Source organism: Capricornis sumatraensis, chromosome 4 (genome assembly GCF_032405125.1).
Source record: "Capricornis sumatraensis isolate serow.1 chromosome 4, serow.2, whole genome shotgun sequence".
Lineage (NCBI taxonomy): Eukaryota > Metazoa > Chordata > Mammalia > Artiodactyla > Bovidae > Capricornis > Capricornis sumatraensis.
The window spans coordinates 101,731,163-101,752,950 of record NC_091072.1 but is presented as its reverse complement, the minus strand read 5'-3'; the positions used below and the strand labels follow the sequence as shown (position 1 = coordinate 101,752,950).

General features: G+C 42.1%; 1 protein-coding gene across 1 annotated transcript; it reads right to left on the bottom strand.

The window, feature by feature from the left end:
• Positions 1-1,743: 1,743 nt before the first annotated feature.
• On the bottom strand, positions 1,744-18,595 carry PYM1 (PYM homolog 1, exon junction complex associated factor). Its single transcript, XM_068971864.1, has 3 exons — positions 18,561-18,595; positions 2,952-3,045; positions 1,744-2,386 (listed from the first exon to the last, which is right to left on the bottom strand). The coding sequence occupies exons 1-3, from the start codon at positions 18,592-18,594 to the stop codon at positions 1,903-1,905; spliced, it is 612 nt and encodes a 203-aa protein (XP_068827965.1). The 5' UTR covers position 18,595; the 3' UTR covers positions 1,744-1,902.
• Positions 18,596-21,788: the final 3,193 nt, after the last annotated feature.

The window sequence follows — 21,788 nt, the reverse complement described above, 5'->3', positions numbered from 1 at the left end:
ATCTTAAAATATAGATTCCTCTATAACCTATGAACTTACAAATCATCAAACACCTACTTACAAGTTAATTAAATCTTATTTTAAATCTTTATAACTGTAGGGGCCTTATACAAGGGAACTTGGGCTTTTGGTCTCATACTGAGGTGGCCAATCAAGTTTTCATTAACCTCTCAGGTGTGCAAGGCACAAATTTTCCCTCATCTTCTGTTTTTCCATAAAGCTTATGGCTTCATTCATTCAGCCAAATATTTGAGAATTTACTATATTAGGCATTGGGATGCAACGATAATAAATACAAGCCTAATGCTCCAGGAGTGCATGCTCTAATAAGGAGGAGAATGGCTAACAAGAAAATAAGTGTGACAGCATAATGTAATAAATGGCATTATGAACATTAAGGGTGGAGTGTTAAGGAAGGAAATTAAGACACCTAGAGGACTTCCCTGGTGGTCCAGTGATTAAGACTCTGGGTTTCCACTGCATGGGGTATGGACTTGGTTCCTGGTCAGGGACTTGGTTCCTGGTCAGGGAACTAAGATCCCGGATGCAAAAAAAAAAAAAAAAAAAGACCCCTAAATTAATATTTGAGGGTAACAGAAGTCTTCCCAGGGAAGATAACATTTAGGCAGAGATCCAAAGGTTAAGAAAGAATTGATTAAGGTGACGGGATCAGCAAGAGTATTCTTGGCAGAGGAACCATCAGGGACAAAGGACTAAGGCTCAGAGAGAATACGGCTCATTCAATGAACTGAAAGTAGTTCAACAGAATTGAAGCCATTTGACCAGAGTTAAGGAACGGCAAGAAATAAGGCCAGATTGAGTGGGACCTTAACAGTTCAGCTACAAACTTTTGAACTCTTCAGATAGTTCATTAAGGCTGACTTCCCTTCTATTCTGGTAGTTGGTTAGAAAGATTGTGCTAAGTGACTGTGTGGAAATCAGAGGATACGTGAAAATTAAGTGACAGCTTAATTTCGGCTGTAAATTCCTCTTCTTGTTTGCCCCACAATGCCATCTTGGGGTGGCATCTGATAAGGTAAAACTTCAAAAGAGCTGTCCTGGGACTTCCCTGGTGTTCCAGTGGTTAGGATTTGGTGCTTTCACTGCAGCGGCCCAAGCTCAATCCTTGACTGATGACTTTCAGAAATAAACAGTAAGGGAGATACTAGGGCTCCATTGCTAGGCAGCACAATAATGATAATACATGCAAATTAATATCAAATTAAATTTGTTCTGAGTTACATTTTATTATAACACCAATTTCTGTTCACTGACGTCTGAGCAAACATGGACAGAAATCAGTGTTGCTAATTTGGTGATACATGTAATTTTTTAAAAGCAAAAAGAACACTACTCTGAACACTTATCTTCCTGTGCCCAAATGAAGAAGATAAAACAACTACTAGAAGCTGAAAAGAAAAGAGACAAAGCAAGAGATGTTATCTACTTGAGTTTATTCTGTTCTTTTTAAAAAAAGGAAAAAAAAAAAAGAGGTGAGGGGTGGAAGGGGAGATAACCCATAAACACTGTGAATAGGAACCAAGACTCCAAGACTTGGGTGTACTCCCCCACTCCTCAACCTCAGTTCTCCAAGAGACTCCCACCCACCCAATTTTCTTTTAAACAAGACACCCAAATCAGCAGCAAAGGTACCTGGGATAGTCACTGAGATCTTGAACACTGGGGATAGGAGGGAGAGAGAGAAGTCCAAAAAAACAGGAGTTAGGGGAAAAAGGGAAGGAATGAGGGAGAGGCTAGGCTCTGGAGGACGGAGTCGGGCCATGAGAAGTGGAAGTGAGCCAGTCCGGGGATACCCCTCCCGACTGCTGCTGCCCACGTTCCCCAGGACCCCAGAGAGCCCCACGGTTTGTTCTGCAGTCCATCCCCTAATCCCCGAAGGCCTCACAGGCCCAGCTCCAAGTCCTCAAGCTCCTCCTCCAATGCCCTCCTCCTCGCTAGCTTCTCCAGCTGCTCTTTGCTGGGCTGGCTGATTTCTCCAGCCTGGATCCGCTGCTGCAGCTCTTCCACCTGCCGAAGCTTCTTCTTTAGGTTCTTTATCTTCTTGGCCTTCTCAGTGGTGGTAGCTGAGTCGGATTGGTCTGAGGCGGCCGTAGGCACTGCCCGGGAGGCCTGTGGGGCACTGGGGACCTGAGCTGTCTCTCCCAGGGACACCTTCTCAAGAGTCCGGCTCAAGGCCTCCGCTTCCCCTTTCTCTTGCTGCTGCCGCCTCTTCTCCTTCCGCTTCAGGTTGCGTTTGGCGGTCTTGGAGAGCGCCGGCTCACCGCCTTCAGGCCTGGATGCGGAGATGGGGGCAGTGGCCTCTGGGCTCAGGCCGGGGGGCAATTCTGGTTTACTCTTGAAAAACTTCACATACTTGTTCTCATACCTGTGGGGAACAGTGTCAAAGAATCACTGACTTTTCGAGTCCTTTTCCCAACCTCATAATTTACATCAGCCTTTTCATTTTCCTGCTGCCTTCCTCTCCCTCCAAGCCCTCCCCAGCTTTCCTCAGCTCTGCAGATTGGAGGGTCCCTAAGTTTTGGTGGCTCAGATGGTAAGGCCTGCAATGCAGGAGACTCAGGTACGATCCCTGGGTCAGGATGATCCCCTGGAGAAGGGAATGACAATCCACCCCAGTATTCTTGCCTGGGAAATCCTATGGACAGAGGAGCCTGGTAGGCTACAATCCATGGGGTCGAAAAGAGTCAGACCGAGTGACTAACACACACGTAGGTGCTAAAGCTCTGGATCTCTGAATGCTTTTACAGATTCTGCTGATCAGAGGCCCTAGAAACTGGACTAGTCAGTCATTTGGTTACTCATCCTTCACTCACCCCTGAATCCCAGCCCCCTCCTTCCATTTCTTAGGATCTTGGGACCAGGAAATTCACATGCTCTTTGTTGCTGTATGGGGCCCATTAAATACCCCCACCTCATGCCTAACCACTCACACTGGGACCTCCTCCTGGGGCACATAGCCTTCTTTCACCCTCCGCTGCTTTCGCCAGGTCCCGTCAGGTCGCTGTGTTGAGGCGATGTACTTGCCTGAAATGGGAGAATTAGGTTGGAGAGTTACTCTAATTTTCAAATAGCTCCCAAGATGAAAGAATGCATGAGTGCACAGTTTCCCCCAGTCCCTTCTACTAAATGCACCCAATAAGGCATTCTTTTCTCATATCAACCTTTACTCTCTATTTACTGAGTGCCTATACACTGTATAATACTCCATTCCTGCCCTCAGGGAGTTTCTGTCTTTATAATCTAGTTGGCAAGATGCGGCAGACACAGAGGAAGTTTTAAAAAACACAAGCAACATGAGGACATCAAAAGACAGTACATGAATAAGAAGCCAGAAAGGACAAAAACAAGAATCATAAGAGGGAGAAATAACCAGAGATGTTATAGAAAAGAAGTTTTACTAAGGTGGATGGTTAAAAACATTGGTCAACTTTCAGGAATCCATACTGTAGAAATAAAAGGGCCAGCATACAAGGCTATATGCAAAGGATGCTCACATTATAATAATGTTGCTACATTATTTAAATTAGCAAAAAGCTGAAAACAACTTAAATAGCCATCAACAGATGAGTGACCAAATAGCTGAAGGTCATCCGCAGGATATAACACCATGTTATTAAAAAAAAAGTTAGATACAAATGAACTGACCTTGAATGGTATCCATGATATACTAAGTGAAAATGCAAGCTGCAGGATAATATGTAGAGATCCTCAAACTTTTTTCAGAATCTCCCATACACTCTTATTTTGTAATATTATACATTTCATGATGAAATTTGTTTTTAAATCATAGCCATTAATGTTATCAGAAAACTCTTTACTGTGAAGCTCTTGTGCTCACAGTGGCAGATACAAGTTTTCCAAAATTCTAATTTCCACTTGAAGGCTTGAATTTTATCACTGGCAATAAGCACTGTCAGTTGATTTCCATGAAATGACAGGCTCACTTCTTTCATTTACAGGAAAATGCCTATCAGATACTCAGGTCTGAATTATAGTTTGTCAGTCTTTCTTCCAAGTAAAAATAGAGTTCCATGAAGAGGAAGCTTGTTCAGCTTGCAAGCTGGACAACTGTGCCAGTGCTATTCCTTGAGATGCCACGTCACTTCAGGGGGCAGCAGTGTCTCATGCTTCCCTCCCATTTAATTCACAGAGAACACTAAAAAGACGTAATTTTCAGTTATGAGTAAGTTCTGGGAATATCAGGCACAGCATGGTGGCTATAGGCAGCAAAGCTGAATTATATACTTGAAAGTTGCTGTGAAGAGTTTTCATGTTCTTATCATAAATCAATGAAATGGTAATTATGTGGGGTGAAGGGTATGTTCAGTTCAGTCACTCAGGCATGTCCAACTGTTAACTAACCTTATTGTGGTAAACCTTTCACAACATATGTAGTGTATCAAATCAAATCACTACATTGTACATCTATAACATTGTACATAATGTTTTATGTCATACCTCAATAATGCTGGAAAAATCATAAAAAGGTGTATTTAAGGGCCAGCCAGGGTTTAATCAAATTAATAATTTTTAAACTTTTGAAATAAAAAAAATTTTTGGCCATGCCTCTGGGCATGTGGGTCTTAGTTTTCTGACCAGCGATCAAACCTGTGCCCACTACAGTGGAAGTGTGGAGTTTTACCACTCCACTGCCAGGCAAGTCTACAATTAATAATTTTTATTCCATCATCAAGGACATTCTTAAGTGAAACTGGCATTATTTATTGTAAGCATGTAGCAGTGAAGAACACAGTAACTAGTACAATGTTGGTCCCGCCACCTTGATTAGTGGTAAAGGGTCACAGTTTTACTCACCATTCCTTTTGTACCCTCAGTGCAAACACTTCAACCCAGTAAAAGAGGCAAATAGCATCTTACTATATTATCAAAATAGCTGTGCTTGTAGACCTCTGGAAAGGGGCTTAGGGAATCCCCAAGGCTCCTGGACAACATTTGGAGAAGTGCAGGTGTAGAGGAGGCTCCCATTCTTGTTGGGGCAAGGACAGGCACTTAGAGGCCCTTATGGTTTGTGTACAGGGACAAAGGGAAAGGTGTGGAAGGACACATACCAAGATTATCAAGACCTTAATGCTGGTTACCTTAAGAGGGGCAACCTGGAAGAAGACGTGGTAGAAACCACTAACCTTTAATAACGTAAGTTTCACAAACATATATTTATATCTTATGTTACGTGTGTTTGTTTGTTTGTTTGTTTTACTATAACTTCTGTTTTAAAAAGGGGAGGCAAGAAAATAAAAAAGATTAAAAAACTAAAAAGTCAAGTCTAGAGCCTCCCACATGGATTACACAGTGTTATCTGTGTTCATAATGCAAATATCATTAATAAACTAAAACCAAAAAATATAAATGAAAAAAGGGTAAGATTTGACAGGTATGGGGGATGGGAGAAAGGACAAACATGAGCCAAGAAAGGCTGGATTGCGGGGACGGCCTGGAGTATGCAAGGAGCAGACAACAGAGGTGCACAGGAGAACCAGACAGCTCCTGTTGGGGAATAATGCAAAGCCACGTCAAAAACGACAAATAGGGCCATGTCTTAGAAAGTCTTAAAAACAAGGTCAAGGAATTCGGAATTTATCGGTGAATGAAAGAGGGACACAGAACATCGCTTAGCTGCAACAGCTTAGAGACAAAAATAAAAACTCAATAAAGAGAAAACAGAGGCTCTACTGAGAGAGGACTGAGATTAGGGCTTTGGAGAAAGAATCAAACTAAAGCAAATGAAAACGGAAGGAGAACAGATTCTAAACAGAATCCTATTCTAAAACAAAGTTTCCGACATGGCAGTGTACACGGCCTGGGCAGGAGATGGTGACTAGACCAGCCTGGCTGAATCAGGGCTGATGTAAAGTAAGTGAGAGAATGTTCAGACTTCGAAATGCCAGTTAAGGAGTTTAATATCTGGCACATGGCATGCATTCACTAAATAGCTGTCAAATGAATGAATCTTTTATCCAATGCAGAGTTTTAGGGCAATTAATCTGGCATGATGAAAAGATGAATTGTTAAGGGAAAACATTGGAAACTGGGGAAATCAGTTAGGAAAAAAAGACTGCAATAATCCTGGCATGAGACAGAACTGGCTGAAAAAGGAAAGGAAGAGAATGATGCCAGATACATTATCAAAGAAACAACAGCACTTGGTAATTCACTGACTAGGAGAGGGGTTAAGAGTTTTAAAGTCAAAGACAACACACTTTGTTTCAGTAAAATCAATCTTGAAAATTTAGCATGAGGAAATGGTTCCAACTGGAAAAAACAATGAAAAAAGAGACAGTAATCGTGAAGCCATGGCAGTATTTATAAACAGCTAAAAATTAAAAACAAACCACATCTAGTTATATAGGAATGGCTTACAATACAGCCAGTAAAAAATGATCATTTTAATCATTAATATGATGCAATGGAATGTAAAACATATATATACTATGATTTCTAATATTAAATGTTAGAGTCATAAATTACAAAAAGAATGTGCTATATGCAAAGCTGTTTGGTGACTGGATTATGAATAACTTTTCCTTTCAAAAATTCCCATTAATGTTGTTATATTGTGGGGTTTTAAAAATCTCATTTTGGGTTTCAGATCTAAACAGCTTAGAGAATGAGTACACAAAGGAGGGTGAGATTATTTTTGACCAGGTGACTTATAAAGATTTTATGTAGGATAAAGCAACTTTGTGATCTTGGGAAGACAAGCAAGATTTAGACAGGTAGGGGTAGGGGTGTGGTTATGAGGAAAGAGAAGAGAGGGAAGTATCTCAGGCTTATGCTGCTAAGTTGCTTCAGTCACGTCCAACTCTATGCAACCCCAGAGACGGCAGCCCACCAGGCTCCCCCATCCCTGGGATTCTCCAGGCAACATAAATAAAGGGACAAATTACTCTAGTCATTCACCTGCCTAAATTTCTTCCTGAATTCCTGTTTCCCTCAGCGTATTTGGATGGACATAAAACCACACACAAAAGCCTTCTTGACCCTGGTCCTGCTAGTCTCCAGCCTCTATGCTGCTCTGGCTACTGAAATAGTCACAAATCTCACCTGACTGTGTCTGTAATCTCTATGCTCTTCCTTTGGCGTGGAATAGACTTATCTTTATTCTTAATGACTGCTGGTCTTTAATTTTTATGGGCTCCAAAATCACTGCAGATGGTGACTGCAGCCATGAAATTAGGAGACACTTACTCCTTGGAAGGAAAGTTATGACCAACTTAGACAGCATATCAAAAAGCAGAGACATTACTTTGTCAACAAAGATCCATCTAGTCAAGGCTATGGTTCTTCCAGTGGTTGTGTATGGATGTGAGAGTTGGACTATAAAGAAAGCTGAGTGCCAAAGAATTGATGCTTTTGAACTGTGGTGTTGGAGAAGACTCTTGAGAGTTCCTTGGACTGCAAGGAGATTCAACCAGTCCATCCTAAAGCAGATCAGTCCTGGGTGTTCATTGGAAGGACTGATGTTGAAGCTGAAACTCCAATACTTTGGCCACCTGATGGGAAGAGCTGACTCATTTGAAAAGACCCTGATGCTGGGAAAGACTGAGGGCAGGAGGAAAAGGGGATGACAGAGGATGAGATGGTTGGATGGCCTCACTGACTCAATGGATATGGGTCTGGGTGGACTCTGGGAGTTGGTGATGGACAGGGAGGCCTGTCGTGCTGCAGTTCATAGGGTTGCAAACAGTTGGAAATGACTGAGCGACTGAACTGACCTTTAAAGGTCAAGTTCAAGTATAAACTCCTCAGTGAAGTCTTTCCTGACCTTTCCACCCCAAACCCATTTAGAAGTTGCCCTTTGTGCACCCACATCACCTGTTTTGGCCTTTTATCAGGATCTAATGTTTAACATGATTGTTTGCTTGCTTGAGAGCAGAAACTTTGCCTTTGATCTTCGAAGCACAGGGCCTGAACCATGGAAGACTGTAATCAATTCAAATTAATGAATAAATAAATCTAAATATCATATTAGGGAACAGTAAGAATCCAGCATATTTTGGGCAAAAAACACATGTAATGGGAAAAGAGACTAGAAGTAAGTCAGAATGTGAAAGATATCTACCTCTTCTTGAGCTTGAACTCAAGCTTCCTAATGTGAGAGAACAATGAAGGCCATTAAGGGAGTGGAGATGATCTGCTCAAAGCAGTGCTTTAAGAAGATTAACCTGAAAATGTGTAACATAAACTAAAGGCAGAGGGAAAAAAAAAACCAACAATAATTTCAATGTGAGAAGACTTGATTTAAATGGTCGGTATGGATGTTGAAAAGAAAATGAAAGAGAAATTTATTATTAAGAGTAAGACGGGATCTGCCAAGACTGCCAATATTTGAATGAGAGGAAATCATTGCGCTACAGTGGATTTAATCTGGTGCTTTTCACGTTTTCTCGTATTTTTCACAACATATCTGTGGGTACACGAGCACACAGTAATAACATTCTTCACACATGGATTTTAAATGTTTATTGAATACCTGCTGTTGTGGCAGGCACTGTAACAGGAACTAGTGATACAACAATGAATAAATAAAGCAAGCAAGGGTCTTGCCTTCTTGTAGCATTCATTCTAACGAAAAAGAAAGGTAAGAGCACTAACTGCAATATCACTCTTGAATGTGGACAATTTGGAGGAGAACATAAACTACTGATATACAGAAAATCCAAAGGATAAGACAATTTTGTGAAAATGACTAATTCAACTCTAGGAAGGCAGTGTTTTTACATGGAATTAAGGAGAGACAGCTGGGGCTTCCCTTGTAGCTCAGTCGGTAAAGAATCTGCCTGCAGTGCAGGAGACCCGGGTTTTATCCCTGGGTCAGGAAGATCCCCTGGAGAAGGAAATGGCAACCCACTCCAATATTCTTGCCTGGAGAATCTCATGGACAGAGGAGCCTGGTGGGCTGCTGTCCATGGGGTCACAAAGAGTCAGGCATGACTGAGAAACTAACACACTAACATACAACATAAGGAGAGACAGCTAGAAACAGACGTTTTAAGTAAACTGCATAGAGATTACAGGTGAAGGCTTAAGACTAGTAAATATGGAATGTGAGAAAATATAGGGACAGAAACTTCTTGAACAGCCATCCTAACTGGAAACCCTTGGAGATACAAACAGCTCATTATCACAAAAGAGCACCTATTTTATGTTTTCTTTGGTTTCATTCTCTAGCCTTGATGGTATCCAAGTGAAGTGAGGTGAAAGTCACTCAGTCATGTCCGACTCTTTGAGACTCCACGGACTATACACAGTCCATGGAATTCTCTAGTCTAGAATACTGGAGTGGGTAGTCTTTCCCTTCTCCAAGGGATCTTCCAAAGGTACAGTCAAAAAGGAAGGAGAGATTTACAGATTCCTAAACCTAGAAATAAAAACCATGGGCAGAATATCAAGATTCTTAGGTAGAATCTTTTTTTTTTTTAAGTACGTATTTACTTTTATTTATTTAATTTGGCTTTGTGGGTCTTAATTGTGGTATGTGGATCTACTTCCCTTATTAGGGACCAAACTCAGACCCCCTCCAGTGAAAGCGCAGAGTCTTAACCACTGAACTGCAAGATAGTGCCCTCAGGAGGCATCTTTGAGAGAACCAAAAACAAAGAGGTTAGACCCTGCTACTGTAAGAACTTTGTAAATTGTTATTTCCTCACATCTCTTGTTTTATAATCCTCAATCTGTTTGCTTAAATTGAAAAGGGCCTAGTTTTCAGGGGGGCAGGAAGACAGTGAAGATAAAACACAGGAACGCTTGAAAGAACTCCAAGGGGTGACATGGAAGTGACTGTTAAAGGTGTGTTGAAGCCCTGGTGCCTGCTTCAAAGTTAAGATCAGGGTTACAGATCTGAGCCTGAGGATGACCTCGGGGCCACCAATTATAAGATTCAGGTGTGGTTTCTAACATAGAATATTAAAAAAGAAGATCCAATTCGGAGGAGTGACCCCAGAAAAACAGTCCTGATTATTTTCCTCAAGAAAGAAAAGGTGTCAGCAACACCAGGAAGTAATCCTAGAAAAGAAAGACTGGGACAGTACTATTCCATGGAGACCAAGAGTCTGAAGTTAGGCCAGGTGATTAACAGTATTAAATACTACAAAGGGATTAAGGAAAAGGAGAACTGAGAAGAAAAAGGTTATTGATTTTGGCAATTTGGAAATCCCTAATTATGTTCAAGAATACAACTTCAGAAAAGTAAAGTGGTCAGAAGCCAGACTACAAATTAATTAAATGCAGTAAACATTTATTGAAAGCCTATGAGAAAAATCCTCTACTAATGCAACGGAAATTATCAAGATCAGTAAATCGGCCCCCGCTTTCAAGAAATTTACAGTTTAAGTAAGAAGGGTGGACAAGTTAGGCAAACAAAGAATAAGATAAAAATATAAATGTCTTGGGACTTCCCTGGAGGTCTGGTGGTTAAGACTCCACTCTCCCAAGCAGGGGTCATGGATTTGATCTCTGGTTGGGGAACTAAGATCCCGTATGCTGCATGGTTCTGCCAAAAATATATAGATATAGATATATACGAATGTTTTAGGTATCCTTAAGAGACACTGATAATACTAATAGGAGATTTCAAGAGAATAAATAACCACACCCTATTTGATGGGGGAAAGTGACACGAAATTAGGAAAAACTCAGGGACTTGACCTCAAAGACTATGTAATAGTAGTTAATAATAACAATAGTAAATCAGTGGCTGATATTTGTGTAGGCAGAGAAAGAAAGGGCATTCTAAGAATAACAAGAAGCAAAACTATGGCAGTGTAGGGACTTCTCTGGTGGTCTAGTGGCTAATACTCTATACTCTCAATGCAGAGGACACAAGTTTGATCCCTGCTCAGGGAAACAGATCCCACATGCCATACCTAAGAGTTTGAATGCCACAAGCAAGAGCTAGTGCAGCCAAATAAACAAACATGAGTAAATAAATAAAAGAACCTTTCAGAAGCAACACAATTTTTTTCAAATATTTATTTATCTGACAGAGCTGGATCTTAGCTGTGGCATGTAGGATCTAGTTCACTGACCAGGGATCCAACACAGGACCCCTCCACTGGGAACTCGAATTGTTAGCCTTTGGACAACAAGGGAAGTCCCAAAAACAATTAAAAAAAAAAAAATGATGGCACTGCAAAACTCACAGTATGTTGAAAACAATTAGGAAAGAACATTAATAAGTAGCCATAACACACCAGGAATTTTACATATTCCTGGTGATTCTAGACAATAGGTAGATTATCATCATCTACAGCTGAGGAAACAAAGTCTTCAAGAGATCAAAGATATGATTAAGATCACAAAGGCAGCATGTATTAATATGTGCAATCTGAACTCCTTACATATCAGCACACTGCTATTTCCCTTGCTTTATACTATACTGCCCAGTTTCACTGGAGGATTTAAGCAGAGACATAGTATGTGATGGGCTTTCCTTGTGGCTCAGCTGGTAAAGAATCTGCCTGCAATGCGGGAGACCTGGGTTCAATCCCTGGGTTGGGAAGATCCCCTGGAGAAGGGAAAGGTTACCCACTCCAGTATTCTGGCCTGGAGAATTCCATGGATAGTCCATGGGGTCATAAAGAGTCGGACATGACTGAGCGACTTTCACAATAATAGTATGTGATGATACTGTATTGAAAAGTGGTTTGTAAAAAAAAAAAAAAAAAAGAAAAGTGGTTTTTGCTCATACTAGAGAGGAGTATCTTTAATGTAAGAGCAAATAGGCTGTATGTTAATTTGATAGCCAATTCCAAAAAGATAATAGCAGCTACCCTTTATTGAGTGTTTGCTTCATGCCAATTAATATAAACATTCAGTATCTGTACTAATTTGCCCAAAGTTACAATGTCAGTAAACTGTAGAATTTGAATCCAGGCTGTGGGTTTCGAAGGCTGCTTTTTACACTACTATTGTGTATTGTGTTATAAGTGAAAAAGAATACCAGAAAGTTCAACCTCACTAGTAATCAAAGGAAATAAAAATTAAAACAATAAAAAATTATTTTAATCTATCAAAACAGTAGAATTTTTAAAGATGAGAATTCCAATGTAGTCAAACAAGTGCTAAAACCTGTATTTTCACATATTGTCAATGGTAAAATCCTTTAGAAAGCAATCTAAGCAAGAGAATAAGGTAGTCCTAACATTTAGCAGCATTTCCAAAACATATTGTTATATAAAAACACTACTTCTGTAAGATATTAACAAGGGTTACCCCCCAAAATTTGTTAAGTTTGAGAAATTCTGGGTTAAACACAGGAAAAAAATTTTTTTTGTTCTTATCAACAAAGACTTAAACACATGTTCTTATTCATGTGAATATTCTGATGGGAATATGGTTTACAGTGTTTCCTAAATTTATTTGACCACAGGAACCTTATTTTTATTTTAGCCTTTTATTTTATAGCACATCTCATAGGACTACTAAGTGTTCTGAGAGTTACATCCTGGAAAGCACAGCCATTCAGCATGATCCAAATTATGTTAAACAGATAATGCTATATATGTGCATAGAAAGAAAAACTAAAAGGAAACATTAACTGTAGTCATCTTTGGGCTCTGGAATTACCAAACATGCATGTGACTTATACTTTACACTAGTTATGAAAATATTTTCCAAGTTTTCTATAATCAATATGAATTTTATAATTAATTAAAAATAAATAAAAGTTTGTACCCTCCAATCCAGTAAGTCTGAGAAATCTATCCTGAGAAGAAATCCTAAATGCAGACAAAAACATTCATTGACTTTTTGTAACAAAAATTCTAGAAACAATCTGGATGTCCAATAACAGAAAAAAGGTAAGAGAGGGTGCATGCTCAAACAATAAAACACTCTGCCAGTATTTTAAAAGATGTTTACAAAGAGTTTTTAATAGCAAGGAAAAATATTTTGTCATGAGGTTAAATGAAAAGGCAACATATAAAAACGTAAATACCGTCTGATTAAAAATGTTCTTAAAGTGCACAGAAAAATAAAGATCAGAAGGGTATATGCCAAATTTAACAGTTGACAAATTATACTGAACAAACATTACATAATTAAATTGCACTTGAGCAGTAATCTGGTAACAGTGTGTCAAACTGGAACAGAGAGACAGAGGTAGAACAACTATTTAGGAGGTCATGGCAATATCTGCAGGATAAAGGAAACTAGAATTTTATCAGGCAGTTAGATTGACTCAAGTACTCTGCTTGATACTTTGCACATATAATTTATCCTAAACCAAATCTTTACATAACAGTAACAATCACAGAACCATGTCTTAGGTACTGTCCATGTGCTTCCTTAGGACTTAGGTACTTTCTTAGGACTTCCCTCGTGGCTCATATGGTAAGTAAAGCATCTGCCTACAGTGTGGGAGACCTGGGTTTGATCCCTGGGTCAGGAAGATCCCCTGGAGAAAGAAATGGCAATCCACTCCAGAGTACTCTTGCCTGGAAAATCCCATGGACAGAAGAAGGTGGTAGTCCATGGGGTCACAAAGAGTCAGACATGACTGAGCAACTTCACTTTGTTTCTTTTCTATGTGCTAGACATGTACGTTAATTCATTTAAATTTTAATTAATTCTCACAATAATCCTATAATGTAAGAGTTACTATTTCTATTTCATTGATAAGAAAACTAAGTCTTGGATTCCCTAGGCTTAAAATTCCCAAGCCATATAGCTAACCAATATTGAAGACGGAATAACGGTAATGGCAGCAGGAGGAGAAAAATGATACTTTGATGGGGGGTGGGGTGAGATTGAAAGACAATGCGAAAATAACACCCCAGTTACATTTGTTGATAATAACAAAAACATCTAGTGTTCTGATCTTGGTTTCCTACATCATTCTTCAGTAAAAAGAACAAGGGCTCCTTGGAGAAATGGACGATTTTAGTTCTGGGACAGGAAATATACAAGATGAGCCTGGAGCACCTTCTAGTGTCAAAAAGGAAGCACTAAAAAACAACAAAAACAAAAACAAAAAACCCAAAACAACAAAAACCTACACTGATGAGGGTCTGTCAAAGGGACACAGGGCCAACTAAAAGAGCTCTCAATGTTCAAAGCTGGAAAATCTGAACAGTAAAATAAGTAAAATTACCCAAAGTCCATATTGATACAAATAAATTCAGTTCAGTTCAGTCACTCAGTTGTGTCTGACTCTTTGCAACTCCATGGACTGCAACATGCCAGGCTTTCCTGTCCATCAATAATATTGAATAAATGTATCGTGGAGAAGAGAAAAATCTGTGCAAATGAATTCCAAACAATGGGTATAAATATTACATTCTTAAAGAAGAATAACTCTTTAAGTGTGGACTGTGGATAGTGACTTTCTTCTGAAGCGTACAAAACAAAAAGAAGGGGAAAAAAGTAACTTCACAGTGGAGAAATCTTACAAATACCACCTCCAGCAGATGATGGTAATTATCAAGAGTAAAAAAAAATCTATGTGATACTATGTAACTTCAATATAATGAAAATGTCACTTTACTTCTATGTTCCTTCCCTAAAAAGCACTTCAGTTCAGTTCAGTCGCTCAGTCGTGTCCAACTCTGCGACCCCATGAATCGCAGCACGCCAGGCCTCCCTGTCCATCACCAACTCCTGGAGTTACTTAATCCCAATCTAATCATGAGAAAAACATCAAATTCCTACAGAGGGGATCCTACAAAAATACCTGATCAATACTCCTCAAAACTGTCAAGGTCATCAAAAACAAGGAAAGTCTCAGAATCTCTCAGAGTTGAAGGTGACATGAGAACTAAATCTAATAAGGGATCCTGGAACAGGAAAAAAAAAAAAGGTAAAAACTGAGAAAATCTGAATAATGTATGGACCTTAGTTTATAACACTTCCCTGGTAGCTCAGATGGTAAAGAATCTGCCTGCAATGCAGGAGACCCCAGTTTGATTCCTGGGTTGGGAAGATCCGCTGGAGAAGGGATAGGCTACCCATGCCAGTATTCTTGGGCTTCCCTGGTGGCTCAGCTGATGAAGAATCTGCCTGCAATGCACGAAACCTGGGTTTGATCCATGGGTTGGAATATTGGTTTATTAATTGCAATAATAATCTCATACTAAAGTATGATGTTAATAAGGGGGAAACTGAGTTTAAGGTATATGGGAATTGTCTCTATCATTTTCTCAATTTTTCTATAAATCTAAAACTGTTCTAAAAAATAGTCTATTTAAAATTTAAAAAGGGAGAAATAAAGAGAGAAATGATGCAATAAGTTCATCTTAGGTTGGCTAGAACAACGGTGCCTTTAGCAGAAATAAGGAAGGAAAAACTGCTAATGATTTTGGTCAGACTGGATTTTAGGTGTGACAGTATATCCAAGAATAAAAGCTACTCACCAAACAATTAGAAAAGGGAACTGACAACTCAGGAGAGAAGCAGGTGCTAGAAAGAAGCCATTGTAAAGACTTAAGGAACAGGGAATTTCCTGGCAGGCCAGTGGTTAGGAGATTCATTCAGTACTTTCACTGCTGTGACTTGGGTTCAATCCCTGGTCAGAGAACTAAGATTCCGAAAGCCATGAGGCCAAAAAAGAAAAAAAAAAGTTAAGGAACAAGTAAGCAGTAAGGAAATGGAAATAGTATGTGTGAACCTGATATTCAAATCAAGCTATGAACAGGAAGGAAACGGAAATAACAGACCTTAACTTCTCAATGAAATAGAAAGTGAGGTCAGTTGCCACAGGGAGAAGGGAAAGTCACAGAGCTGAGAAAGGTAGGGAGAATAGCCATGTTAGGATGTAAGCATATGGAGAAAGAAGAACTGGATGCAACTTCCCTGGTGACCCAGTCGCTAAGACTCTGTGTTCCTAAGGCAGAAGGCTCAGGTTTGATCCCTGGTCGGGAAACTAGACCCCACATGCTGCCACTAAGAGTCTGCATGCTGCAACTAAAGATTCTGCATGCCACAACTAAAGACTCAGAGCAGCCAAATAAATTAAAAAAAATTTTTTTTAATAGAAGAATTGGAGAAAATCCATGACCTTGACAGAAGTTAACATTGTTGTATTATACCAAATGTTCTGCAGTCCATGCCTTTTCTCTAGCCATGCGCTATGGCCTAGAAGCAGAAGCCAAGAAAAAAGTTGGTGGGTGTGATTCAAGATAACAGAAGTGCTTGCTTAGTACAGATCAAAATGAATGAAGAAAGCAATGAGGATAGTGACTGGTCACAGAGGTCCAGCAGGCCAGCATCAAAAGTAGTCATAACGGGGATTTCCCTGGTGGCACAGTGGATAAAAATCCATCTGCCAATTCGAGGGACACCAGTTGGATCCCCGGTCCAGGAAAATTCCACATGATGTCCAACAAAGAAGTGCATGTGCCACAACTACAGAGCCCGAGTGCTGCCAACTGCTGAAGCCTGTGCGATAGAGCCTGTGCTCTACCACAAAGAGAAGCCCCTGCTCCCCACAACTAGAGAAAACCCATGCGCAGCAACAAAGACCCAGCTCAATCAAAAATTAATTTTTTAAAAACTAAAAAAAAAGAAATAGTAGTCATAAAGGTGCTGGTAGACTCAATGAAATGAAATGGAAAAGAGGTCAAGGACCAGAGAAACTAAAGAGGGCAAAAAGCTGATTCTATGGGTGTGTGGAAGTAAAAAAGATGACTAAGGAAGTTAAAATAAGTGATGGGGAGCCCTGTCACTGGTGGTGTTCTGTGTAGTAGGATATGTAGTAGGTCCAGATTGCAGTGGTTCTGATGTGTAGCTGGCTTGAAAATTCAAAGGAAAATCAATAATCTCACGTTGAGGAATTATAAAAGTATTGCAGGGACTTCCCTGTTGGTCTAGGGGTTAAAAGTCCACCTTGCAATGCAGAGGACACAGGTTCAGTCCCTGGTAGGGGAACTAAGACCACACATGCCCTAGGGCAACTAAGTCTGCGTGACCCAAAGAAGATTCCACGTGACACAACAAAAATCCCCTGTGTGGATGCAGCCAAATAAATAATAAATATGTATCTGTAAGTATTCCATAGACGCTGAGTGGAGACCCTGAGAAACAGAATGAAATGATATGATACATCTTGTCCTTGTGGGCAGTGGATGTTGGCCCTTAAGTTTTAGAGAAAATGCTACAATTGCATGGCAACATCTTCCAGGAGAATTACAGTGACAGCGGTAGATCGATGATCTGGAAGCAGCAAGGGAAAGCAAAAGAGCAGTGTGATTCCTTCTCTTCTACACGGTCACATGAGAACAGAAGATACCTCTTGGGAGGGTAAGGTGAGATGTCATATCTGAATTTTCATTAAATCAGTTTAAAGAAAACAGTTAATAAGTAGAAATGTACTGGACAATGAGTAATATTTTCAAAAACCACATCAAAAGAGGCAAATTGAAGAAGTACCTACTATGTAGAGAGCAAGAGAAGTTGTACCACTTTGAAAGGTGATGTTGCAGAGAAGTAGCAGAGACTTGGGCTGTCATTAGATACCATATGAGAGGTGGGTTGAGAAGTAACATGGAAGACAAGAAAAGCAAGAGGCATAAAAGGTATATTTTAAAACGGACTGCATGGACCAAAGTACACACACACACACTTCTATAGAATACAAATACACAATAAGGACTACAAAAAACAGTAACTCCTTGCCTTGCACAGCATTTTATAAATCGCTTTCACATATAGTATCTTATTCGACTGTCACTGAATAGATATGCACATTTTTCCTAAAGATGAGAAAATCAGGATGGGGCATAGCCAAAATGAAAATCTTGAGTCCCAGTTTTCAACATATCAGCCTCACATACACAGCAGACACTTCAGCAGCTTGGAAAATCTTCTCTGACTAGAAGAAATAGTGGGTTCTATAAACTTGTCAGAGGACTTGAGAGGCCAATAGACACCTTCTCGTTTACCTTCTACCACCTCAGATACCTCAACTCTTATCACCATCACCAGAGAAGGTACCGAAGGGTGACGGGTGGTGTTATCAAGGAGAGAACTCCAGCTGAAAGTTCTATTAGATTCCTCTTCTCCTCACACCTCTGGACCTCAATGAACCAACAATTAAGATGAGTTAGAGTGGAAAAAGAACTATGTAGCAATGAGGAGGTCTCCAACAGATACAGCTTTGATAAATAGTATGTAAACGGGGCTCCGGTAGGGTAGAAAGCAGGTACACTGAGAGATGGGGGAGGGGAAAAGGGGGGGATCACGAATTGGAGGGAATTGAGAGTGGAGGCGCCCCCAAGGCTGAAGAACCCCAAAGAGATATGGGATTTCCAAGTGCTGGAGAAAAGCTAAGGGCTCGTGAGGGTCCTGGATCAAGGACCAGCATTGAAGGACCCCAGGGCTTGGGTGACCGGAAGCGGAGACCCCCCAAACAAGAGACCAGAAGGGGGCGCAGGTGACACCCCGTAGGAGAGAATGAATGGGGAAGGCGGTCCGGAGGGCGGGGCAAAGGAGGGGCCCCGGGATGGGCGGGGCACAGACCCCTTTCTAAGTCCGAACCCCTGCCCCGAGAGCCCGGGGAGAAGCGGCTCCGCGACTCCCGCACTCACCGCCGGTCTCGTCAGTTACATAGGGAGTCGCCATCTTGAAAACGCAAACCACTTCCGGCGTGAGCGGGCTGGGGTCCCGCCCCCCTCCCCACCGGAAGTGGAGTCCAGATCGTAACAAGCCACCATTTTAGTCTTAAAGGGAGAGTACACCATTTGGTGGACAGAAGTGAAGGAGGCGTAAAGAAGCTGAAGACTAAAATAAGAGCCGTAGCCTCTTTTACTGCCATTGATACCAGTGAGTGTATAGCAGTTCTCTAGGCGCCGAGAGAAGTTCCGAGGCACAGCCCCTATCCTCACCGGCACTCTTCGTCTGTCTAGGACCTGCGGGAGAAAAGGGGGCAAGGCCCACCTGCATCCAGAAGGCGGGGGAGAGGGAAGGCTAGTAAATGAGGAAAAGAAGGTTATTCATGTCCTGGCCTGCACCCAGGTTCCAGAGCCGCTTGGGGATACGGGGCGGGGCAGGCAAACTCCGGGAACGCACTGGGGCGCACCAGTGTTGGGGGCGAACGCAAGACCCCAACTGACCCTCTCTTAGAAGGTGGAGAGGTAGAAATCGCGCGCCGATTGCCCTTGGCCGCTCAGCTCAACCCTCCCGAGAGAGACGCGCGAGAGAGACGTGCAAGGCCGAAGGCGCTGCCTGTCGGTCATTTATCCCCGCAGCTACAGGGTTGCCGGCGACTTCTACGGCTGAGAAGGCGCGGTGGGCGGGCGGGGCGGATAGCCCCGGCCTGGCCCTGCCCCTGGGGCGGCCCCAGGGACTCGGGCGGTGAAGTGACGACGGCCCAAGTTTGCTCTGGCCTTCGACACGGGAGCCTCCTCGGGCTCGCCCCAGGGTCAGAGGGTGAGATGAAGGCTGCTGGGCGGACCCAATTAGTATTCTAATTAAGCTCGGCCAAGTCTCAGCGCTCTGGGGATCCAAATCCGGGCAAAACGCCAATAATCTGAGCCGCACGGTCACTCCCTTTGCAGCCCTGCTCTGCCCCGTGTCTCGCTTCTCTTTAAAGGAACCCAAATGTTCTCCCTCCCCCGCGTTTTTCGGCAGCTCTTGTTCCTTCAGGGCTAAGTCCTGCTAAACTCGTTTCCCCCGCAGCTTGGGAGGGGCCGGCTACAGGTTCCTCTCCTCTCCTCAGGTGTCTGCCCTGCCTCCCCCCTCCCCCCCCCACCGTGTAGTTTTTTCCTCATCAACAGTTTTATCTTCTTCCAAATCCCCACTTTGGTCTAGGTTAATGTCCTACAGAAAAAGTGACCACCTCCAACACTAGGCTGCATGTCCCACTTAAAAAAAAAAAAAAAAAGAAACCCTGCTGACAGCAATGGCTGACTGGGAATTTACTAAAGCTTTGAAATGAAGCTTCAGAAGTTTTATGGGGTCACAGCTTGCCTTCTCTCCCGTACTCCACCTTCCTGACTTCCACCAGAGGCCCAGCTCAGAAAATCTCAAAAAGACTCGTGTAAAAACTGATATGCATTCAATACAGAGTCATTGCAAGTGTTCTAACACTGCCATCCTTAACCCTTCGCCCTTCTTTCACCAATCGTTCTTCAGCCCTGCTGGATCTCCTTTCCATAACCCTGTTACTAATGATTAAAGGTAAGAGTGAGATGAAGTCTCTAACAACTAGAGGAATGCATTGTTCCTGCCTGTACTATCTGAGGTACTTTCTGCAAGAATCAGTCCTAAAGTGGCTCCAGTTGACCACCCAACCCTAGGCCCCCCACTGTGCCCTCAGACATCCTGTCTCAGCTCTGGGGCTGACAGGAAGTGAAACTCAATTTTCTGCATAGCAGACCTGCCTGGGACCCAGCCCTGAGCCCCGGATGTGCCACCTCCCCCCTCCACCCCAGGAGGAAGAGGAGAACGAAGAGGCTGGGGAGAACAAGGCTGTTGTTTTTTCCTTTCCCTTTGTTCTTTGCGGTTTCTTTCTTTCTGATTTTTATGATGTGGTTGATTAAAGAAATGAGCACCTGGAACTGTAGGCATTAGAAGCCTCCTCCTTAGATGTTTCTTGGCCTTTCTTCCTCTCACCCCCGCCAGTAAGTTACTGAGGTATGATGGAGCACAGATCTTGAAGAAGACTCAAGCCCAGAGTATAATTGATTCCATCTTATTCCTTATTAGAGGCATCATCTCATGCCCCACTTTGAAGTCTCAAAAAAAGTCTTAAAGGGAATATCTTTAACTTCATGTAGGAACATAGCTGAGCATGAGAGAGTGAAAAACACACGTTGTACATAGGGTGGTAGCACTACAAATGTTATTTGCGAGGAAAGCTGAGTTCCTTGAGGATTAGTACCATACCAAGATTTCTAGGTGAGGGGCTTAGGAGAATAAAACTGATTGGAAGAGGGGCTACGGGAGCCTGTTCTTACATCATTCAGGATGGCTTACACACATACCCATACTCTTTGGTGCAGTCCCTAAGCTGGGCTATCTATGTCTTTGGCCGTTCTGCAAAACAAAGTACAGGACCTGATGCATAATAATCCTTCAAAAGTGCTTGTGATTCCATAAGGAGATATGTAGGAAGGGGAGACAAAGGATAGAGAGTGGCAGGGTTCTTGTCTTTTTAAGATTAGAGGGGAGACAGAAGCAGAGAGACAGGCTGTCTCCACTCCCTACCTCAGATCTCCAGTTCAGATGCAACAATAATCCTCCAAACCCTATTACTCAGCAGCTATATTTCTGATAAAAATGGAGGGTTCTCTTCCAAGTCTCAAAAGTCAAGAGCTGCTTAGATCCCTGTTTCCACTAGAGGGCCTCATGTATTCATTCCTTCTCTGCAACCCCCACCAAAAATGTGTATATTACACGTGTGTATGTGTGTACTTACACGCACAACATACACACAACACCCAAATACACCCTACCAATCAGAGCTCCCCGCTCCCTACTCTCTACCACCAGGTGTAAAAGGGAAGATTCCAGGAACTCAAGCCTTTGTTACTGTGTCCTATTTCAATGAAGGGTAGGACGGGGTTAGACCGGCATTGGGGCGGGGCCAGGGAGCTGGATGCCTGGGTCCTCAGTTCCTACCAGTGAGTCCCTAGGCCTCTGTCTTTCTCCCCTGCTCTACCAGCCTCACCACCATCCATGCTGCCCCAAGAGCCTTAACTCGGAGCAGATTCCAAACAGGAGAAGCTGAAAGGATCTCCTTTCACCCCGACTTTTGACCAGGGCCTCCACACCACCTGCCAAGGCCAGCAGGTAAAGTGAGAGGGTTAGAGCAT